Source organism: Halyomorpha halys, unplaced genomic scaffold (assembly GCF_000696795.3).
Source record: "Halyomorpha halys isolate HHAL.00 unplaced genomic scaffold, Hhal_1.1 Scaffold777.1, whole genome shotgun sequence".
In the NCBI taxonomy this organism is placed as follows: Eukaryota; Metazoa; Arthropoda; class Insecta; order Hemiptera; family Pentatomidae; genus Halyomorpha; species Halyomorpha halys.
The window spans coordinates 113,526-122,352 of record NW_027107689.1 but is presented as its reverse complement, the minus strand read 5'-3'; the positions used below and the strand labels follow the sequence as shown (position 1 = coordinate 122,352).

Genomic DNA, 8,827 nt, shown 5'->3' with positions numbered 1-8,827 from the left:
AAAATATTTGTGCTCTCTGTATTTTAATTAATTAAAGAGTTTCCCCCTTCTTCGAATTCAAGAATTAACACCGGTTTAAAAAAGTATATTTTAAAATTAAATCTATCTCTTTGTTTTAAATGGTTTTAATTAACTTTAGCTGTTTATTTGTGATTACATAGCGCAAGTATGTGTTTATAAAGACATTTAATGTCTAGATAATTAAATAAACAAATTCGTGATAAAAAGTCAAGAACAAAAGTTGAATTTATCGGTTATGTTGAACTGTTTCAATGAATTGTTATCATCTACGTATATATACGTTTTCTTTAATTTCGCCTATCTTTAGTGTGTTCATTTTTATGATGTAAATAGAATTTATTAGCCGAAAAAAGTCAAAAGAACAGCCAAGCGTGTAGATACTGAGGTTTGTTGTTTTCTTTGTTTACCAAACATTTGTACACGTTTTGGATTTTGGATTGGAATTGGAGGCAAGTGACAGACGATTAGATCCAGCATAAGAGTTTAGTAAAACTTCTGTAACTTAGCAACCAGTTTCTGGTCTACAGTTTTGTCAACCAGGCTACCAAATTTACCTAAAACTGAGACGTTCTCGAAAATTCAAATCAAATATTGTTTTGGTTGAACTTCATAATTATTACGTTTTTCCTTTTCATACATTATGAAAGAATAAATATAAGAATTTTTAATCAATAATCATAATTTATTGGAACAAATAATGAAATCTTTCTTTCATTAAGCAACTAATTCCAGGGGTGCCTATTCTCCAACCGATTTTAATTATTGATTATTTTAACCGACTAATACCCATCACATGCTCTTGAAAAATCGTTATAACTGGAACTGTATGATTGTTACATTCCAGATTGTATTATTGCGCTAGCTCTGGTGTGATAATCGATAGTACAAGTAATGTCAGTGAAGCAACTACCACGTTAACTGTCACATGTACATTTTGACAGCGAACTATCGTACACCTCCTGTTATTGCAAAGTGTTAGCCACTACCATGGTGTAACTATTTTATAGTTACAGTTATAGTACAAGAGCCCAAGAGGAGAAAAAAGGCAGTTATCTCAACCCAATTTTTTATTACTTTAATGAAAACTATGTATAGTTAATAGTCAAAATTGAATTGTCTGCCAAGCATAGGTAGGGGGAATAAAAAATGGCGGCTGTTTCAAAGCCATAAAAAAATAAAATTTTCATTCGGAGCTCTATATTTCAAAAAGTAATAACAACACAAGAAAACCTAAGAGAACGTCATTTAAAGAGCCCTAATAGAGTTATTTACGTTAAATAGTTGTCGAGATATAGCTTTTTAAAAAGCAACATTTCATAAAAATGTTGTTTGGAACGTTCTGAAAGATCAGTAGTTAGAGAATTTATTTTGAAAAATCTATATCTCAAAAACCATTTGACGTACAGATGTCTATTAGTACTCAAATTAAAGCTAGATTAATGAGCTATAAAGTATTTTATGATGTTTATCTTCGTAGGAGTAATAGTTTACATGAAATTTGCTAAAATAAATTGATTTAAAGCTGTTCGAACAAAATTCATTTGTCAAATTTATATTCACATGTGAATATCATAAAAACTACTACTCCTACGAAGATAAGTGTCATAAACTACTTTATAGTAAGTTAAATTTCCTTTATTTTGAGTATTGACAGACATATGTGCGTCTTATGGATCTAGAGATATATTTTTTCACAAATCCAACATTTTATATGAACAACTAGAAATTAACATTTTGTGAGTTTATTTTGTCAAATATCATAAAACCTACTACTCCTACAAAGATAAACATAATTAACTATTTTGTAGTAAATTTAACTAGCTTTAATTTGAGCGCTAGTAAACATCTGTACATCCAATGGTTTCTGAAATGAAGTTTTTCATAAATCTAACTTATTGTCCGAACAACTATAAATCAATTTATTTTAGTAAATATCATGAAAACCACTATTCCTGTGAAGGTAAAGGTAATAAACTTATTTATAGTCCATTAAACTAGCTTTAATTTGATTGCTAATAGACATATGTACGTCTTGTAGTTTCTGAGATATAGATTTCTCAAAACAAATTAGCTAATTACTAATCTTTCAGAAGATTTTTAAGAAATTTTGCTTTTTAAAAAGTTATATCTCGAGAACTATTAGACGTAAATAGCTCTTTTAAGGCTTATATTTCAGAAAATTTACTCTTCTTTAAATAATGTTCTTTTAGATTTTCTAGTGTTGTTGGTAGTTTTAAGATATAGATATAGCTCCGAATGTAAAATTAATGTTTTTTTAAAGGTTTTGAAACAGCCACCATTTTTTATTCCCCCTACCTATACTTAGCAGACTCATCAATTGCGACTAATAATTATACATAATTTTCATTAAAGTAATAAAAAATTGTGGTGAGATAACTACCATTTTTTCTTCCCGACTCTTGTAGTATTATGACAGCATTCAATGTGACAGTGTTAATGTCGTAACAGTAATGTCACACTTGGTCTGGCGTGATCGTTTATAGTGTAAGTAGTGTCAGTTGACTAACTGTCGCTTTAACTGCCACGTTTAACTGTTATACGTATACGCCTTGACAGTGAACCTTTACAACATATCAATCTTAGCAAATGTGATAAACATTGTTCCTATATATTTGCCCTAAAACTTAAATATATCAGGGCCGGGACACAAAAACAAATTTGCCCAAGAACTTAAAACTGTATCAACCTCGTACCCCAAAAATAATCAGCCCAGAGGCCCAGAAATGATTCCAACCCTGGCTCCAAATATAAATCCGATCCGGGTCCCACAAACAGTCTCTAATGTTATATTCATCCCTCTCCTCAAAAATTAATCAATCCTGGGCCCCAAAAAGAAATATGTCATGGACCCCAAATGGTCTAGGTACACCTTTGTCCTAAAAATCAATATCTAAGTAAAAATAATAAATTGTTAGTAATAGAAAAAAGTCTCTAATGATTAACTAAAAAAACTAGTTAAAGACCTATATATAACGTAAATCCATTATATCCGAATACCCCACGATTACCTGATAAGGTGAAATATACCCGTAAATGAGTAGCACGGATTGTTAACTACTTAACCGTAACTTTGCTCTGAATCTCAATTTAAGTATTATTAAATTTTACCGCCACATTTAAAGGTTAACTTTTCTCGTGCAACGGATAATTAATAGGTTTACTTGAGATTTCACTTACCATAGTTTAAACTGGGATGGTGCAACCTACCCTAATTCTTGAACAAGTGAATTAATTGTATTTTTTTTCTAGTTCCAAAGGGCTAGAACAATTTTGCTTAAAAATCCAAAAATTTCTATTGAAGCCTTGACATTTTGGATATAACATAAATCCTTAACAGGGAAAAAATATGAAGAATAGATAGAACTTCATTTCCGCATAACTAGTAAAGTATACATGAGGGTTCACCCTTAACTTCCAGTTAATTTTATTTTTTAATTTGTTGAAATATTTTTTGTATAAATATTATGATTGATTTTAAATAATGATAAAGTAATTTATAATTTTAATATTAATGATTGTATAACATTTATTTTGTTATTAAATAATGGGAGTTACCAGAACCCCCCCCCCCCTGTTTAGGTTTATGTTTAATTAAATTGTAGTTGATCCTGTGAGTGAATGCTTTGACTTTTTCAACTTAAATACATTTTATGTAAATTATACGTGAGATTTATTGAAAGATAGTTCAGTTCTCTACAAAATAAAAACGAAAATTGGATCATTATACTTAACTTTGTAATAATGTTTAAAGTATCCATTTTAAAAGTACTTTTTTTAGGTTTCCATGGATACTTATGTAGCGACACTGCTATCTTCTGATCTTACTGTAGCCACTACAGCCACCAAAACCGTGATGATTAGAAACATATATTTATATTTGTACTATTTCTTGTAAATAATTTAATTTCATATATGTATTGGTAATTGGTCTGGGAAACTAGTCAGGTAAATGGGCTTATTGGCTTTTCTTGGGACCGCTAAGAAATAAATATTAACTGCCTCAGGTGGGAATCGAACCCACAACGTTCCTAAACCCACACGGCCGTCACGCCCTTTCATACGTGTGATATATTGTAAAATTCATATATTGTTAGAATCAATAAATATTACAATAGAAACTTCTGATCCACTAAAAGCAAGCGTCTTACTCGTAGCATTTCTCGATGGCGTTTAATAGCCCAGAGAGTTTACTAAGCACAAATTAGCAGATCTGAGTACGAATATTCCCGTCAGGGAATTCTCCTCCTCAGGTGACCGTGAGTCAAAATATACATAATTGATCTGTACATCTAGTGCTATTTTCGGAAATGCGTATTGGATTTTTTTTTACTCTTCCATCTCTGGATCTCTTGTCCTTTCTAAACCTCATCTCCCTTTCATAAGAACCTACAATTAGTTGTAGTAGGACTTGCTATTCCCTTCACAAGCGATAGGTTGGTTCCCTACGGAGTGACGTTTCCATCCTGCGTGGATTTAGGACTAGTTCCTGTAAGACTCATCCTATCACATACTTCCTTAACACGCATTGCGAGGTTTTCTGAGATAGAGTACCTCACATCATAAATCCAATTTATACTCAGAGCTAATTAATCATTAGACAACCACCACGATATTTATTTAATTATCATTATTTTCGAAAACTACATATCTCTCGGATATAATATATTATGGATACATGAAAAACAAAAATTAGACCTCTATTAGCGAAGATATGGTAAACAATTTTTGCATTGAATTTCGAAGCCAAATTGAAAGAAATTTGCATGAATGGGCACTTTAGATATTTTTCAGGTATATGGCGAACTATTATTGAATAGTTATAATTTAAAAAAATTATAACCTCGTTGTAATTTTATGGTTTGATAAGGTTGTTGCCTCTCTTAGTGTTATTATTGATAAGGATAATGTAGTTTATTGAATAACATTTGGTCCTTTCAATGTTACCTAGTAATAAATTGTTGTTAATTTAGTTGTTGAGTTTTATTTTGAAACTTATTTTACTAAATACCGATACGGACATAGCTGAAGGGACTTTAGAAGATAATTTTGTGAAAGGGTGTTTTGAAAGAGTGTTGGGAGGTTTGATCGTAACACATTTTACAACTGTTACTGATATTTGTGTATATGAAATAAAACTGTAGAGTAATGGAAGGGAAGAAACCATGTGTTTGTTTTTTTGGCTACTATGCCACTAACATTACCTTATTCAACAAATTAAAAATTAGTTAAATGGAGCTTAGAGGTTATGTGCAAACCTTTAAAACCGGACAGTTGAGCGAAAAAAGTATCGTTGCGAATTTGCACTGGGTCCCAAAAAACAAGACAAGAAAAATAGGTGAAACTTCAAACAAAAATTACGCAGAACTATGGATAGGTACCCATCCTAGTGGAGAAGCAACTTTGCGAAAAACAAAGATAAAATTGTCGAAATTCATCTCAAAGCATCCGCACGTCTTAGGAATAAGCAGTTATCAATTCGACAATTTACCTTTTCTGTTAAAGGTTTTATCAGTTGGAAGTCCAACGCCAATAAAGATTCATCCGAGTGAAGTACTTTTAATATTTTGACTTATTACAACAAGGTAAGGAAAATATTTTCTTTATGATATCAATTTGAACTCTTTGTTCAGCGCTTGGCACCGATATTACACGACAAAAATCCCATTGGTCACCCAGATACCTTGCATCAACCTGTGATAGTCGTCCCATTGACCGACTTTGAGGTTTTCGTAGGATTTAGGCCAAAAAATGAAATAATTTTTTTTTTAAAAGGTAAGTTGCCTTATTGGTAATTTACCTATTATTATTGATATACAATGTATAAATCGTCATTCATTATAAATTCCCTTATTAGTCGAGTATCGTAAGTTTAAAAAAAAAAACTCAACAACTAAATTAACAACAATTTATTGCTGGGTAACATTAAATGAACCAAATGGTATTCAATAGGCTACATTATCCGTATCAATACTAACACTAAAAGAGGCAACAACCTTATTGTATAGATGCACAGTGGCAAATGTTCTCCTCCCTCTCTCCCCCCCCCACTCTTCTCTCCACTAGGTCTCTTCAAACAACCACTTCTGACTGTTCGGAGCATGCGTAGTACGTGTTTTTCCTCCCAAATCCTGTACTGCACTTGTTCCATGCAGTTTTGGATAGGCAGAAGTGTTTGTTGGAACAGACCTACTCAGTTGACTGGACTACCTTTCACAACCTTTCCTTTCCTCTCTTCGACCTACTATTACAACTTTACAAGTATAAATTCCTCGTATTAGTGTTTCAAAACTATTTTTCATTAATATCGCTTGATTGTAAGTTTACCATTTCAAGTAAACTGGGTAGAGGAAAAACTATCCACTCTCAAACCAAAGCGTAATTATGAACACAGAGGCTGAGAATGATCCAATCCATGTTTCCTCTTTACCAGGTTATGAAAATCCATAAATTACTGCCTTTATCATAAGTTAATCTCATTCTAGCACCAAATATACTGTATTTTAAAACCTTAAAATTAAGAAAATTGTTGCACCACTGTTAACTACCACTAACTGTTTCACATCAAATATAACTTAAAAAGAGATAGTTGTTTTCTGACCACAATTATTATGAAATCTCAAAAATGCTACGTTCTGAAGTAGCATGACAGAGCTGTCACTATATTTGTCTACAGCGTATAACTAGAATCAACAAGAAACAGTCCCAGTCTAAGATGAAGGATAACCTAAAGAAACTAGTAACCTCCCGTATTCGTAACTTAGGAAACCGAGAATAGAGGGGGATAAATATGTTCCAAGTACCTACCAAGGAGGGGTTTATTATCGTGAGGAGGGTGGAGCTAGGGTGGAGAGTACGCGACTTATCTCTTGGCTCCACTATATCATTGGTGAGTATAGATTGCATACCGAGTAATAATTATGCTGTGTTTTGGGCATTCTGTAGCATTCCAGTACAGATATATAACGCTTGTGATATGTAATATTTAGTGCAATTAAAGATTTTGAACTGTTATGGACCTTCATGCCCAAAAGATAAAAGTTACTCTATTTAACAAAACGGATATTCATTTTTAACAATGGACTTAGGCCCTACTTATAAGTAAGTTATACTTATTTGTGTAACAATGCGGAAAACAGGTAGAGGAGAGAGAGTTACCAACAAAGAAGGAAGATAGATTGAAGGAAACTCATAAGCGAAAAATGCTGCCTCAAGAAAATAACTTGAATTTTTTAGTCCGATCCCTCTAAAACAGAATAAAAAATTATAAATTGGTGGTTGCTATACGTATTGAAAAGACATAAACCAGATTGAGTATTGCCTTTATCTACCTTGATACTTTAGAGTTACAGAGCATTTCTTACTTCATTGTGTGAAATTGTTCATTCTAAATAGACCAACAAGAAAAAATCCAGGCATGAGGGACTAGGTGCAGGACCTCCTAAAAACCTTTAAGTTCGAAGTTCGAAGTTCGAAGTACGTTCGGCCGGTCTCGGATAGGTAACGCCGCTGCAACCTCATAGTAAAGATTTTAATAGAATCTTCTGATCCACTAAAAGCTAACGTCTTACACGCAGCATCTCTTGAGGGCATTTAATAGCCCCAGAGAAATGAATTACTACTAAAAAACTTGGTAATATAAGGAACAAACCATCCGTTCAGGGAATTATCCACTGTAGGAGGCATTGAGTAACAATATACATTGTTGATCAGTAGGTTCTAGTGCTATTTTTGGAAAGATATATTGTCTAGAACTGTCCTCTTAACCAAACCTTTGATTCATTTTGTAAGCCTACAGCTACTTCCTGTAGGAATTACTATCTCCTTCACAACTGTAGGATAAAGGCTGCAGAGTACAGTTTCCTTTCTGCAATTACCTATGGCTAGTTCCCGTAGGACTTGCTGTCCTCTTCATGATTCCCTACGGAGTAAAGTTTTCATCCTTCAAGAATTTACGCCTAGCTCCCGTAAGACTCAACCTGTCAATTCATTAATTCGTCTTCCATTTTTGCTATCTAACTTCATGTTGAAATTGGCATAAACCTCCCCTTTCTAATAACTAACACAAGTATTTTTTTCTAATACCTAACAGCTAACTTAATATCAGCTAAAAAAAAAATTGTTTATTGTTTTTGTTTTATTTCTCTCTTACCTGTTTCAAATCCCCCTTTTTCTGACACCAATTGTTGCGTGTTACCTGAGCCTAGGAACAAACCGCACAGAACTGAAACAAAAATTATTTTATTTTATGCAAAGTAACCTCAATATTCACGAGTCTACTTTTTCCATACTCGTAGGAAAAAAAAAAAAGAAGTAAAAGTTCCCGTAGGGACCGATCAAATCGATCGGTTATCTATGGTTTCTCTACCGAACGAGATAACCTCGGTACATTACAATCACCGTTATCCCAGTAGATAATTTAATTGTTGAACTTAGTACGAATAAAATAAAGAAATAAACTGAGCCCCCAACAAACGACAGTACAATTATCTCGTAATTGGTGCCTAAGAGAAAGTCTAAATTTGTCTTTTCTAGAATCTTCACTACAAGTTTCAAGTTTATAAATCAACCAGGCATAATTATAACATGATGATATGTCCATCTTCACACCTCCTCGGGCAAAAAAATACATTCGTTGTAGGGGCTATAGTCTTTTTTTTACAAAAAAGGAGAAATAAGAGAGATGAAGAATAAACAAAACCTCACTATTATATTATCTTAAACACTTACATTAATGGTTACAGAATAATCTCAATATTAACAGAAAGAGTCCCTCACAACTCTGAAG

General features: G+C 32.7%; 1 protein-coding gene across 3 annotated transcripts in view; it reads left to right on the top strand.

Moving 5' to 3' along the window:
- Positions 1–4,756: 4,756 nt before the first annotated feature.
- LOC106686100 (mannose-6-phosphate isomerase) overlaps positions 4,757–8,827 on the top strand; it is a 15,861-nt gene continuing 11,790 nt past the window's right edge. Inside the window, exons 1-2 of one of the 3 annotated variants that reach the window (XM_014429232.2) lie at positions 5,058–5,592; positions 5,673–5,814. In XM_014429232.2, the coding sequence (XP_014284718.1) occupies positions 5,272–5,592; positions 5,673–5,814 (463 nt within the window). In that variant the 5' untranslated portion in view covers positions 5,058–5,271. Of the gene's footprint in view, positions 4,834–5,057; positions 5,593–5,672; positions 5,815–6,370; positions 6,473–8,827 lie in introns of those variants that run through there. The other 2 variants (XM_067046062.1, XM_014429233.2) reach the window with 2 other exon arrangements.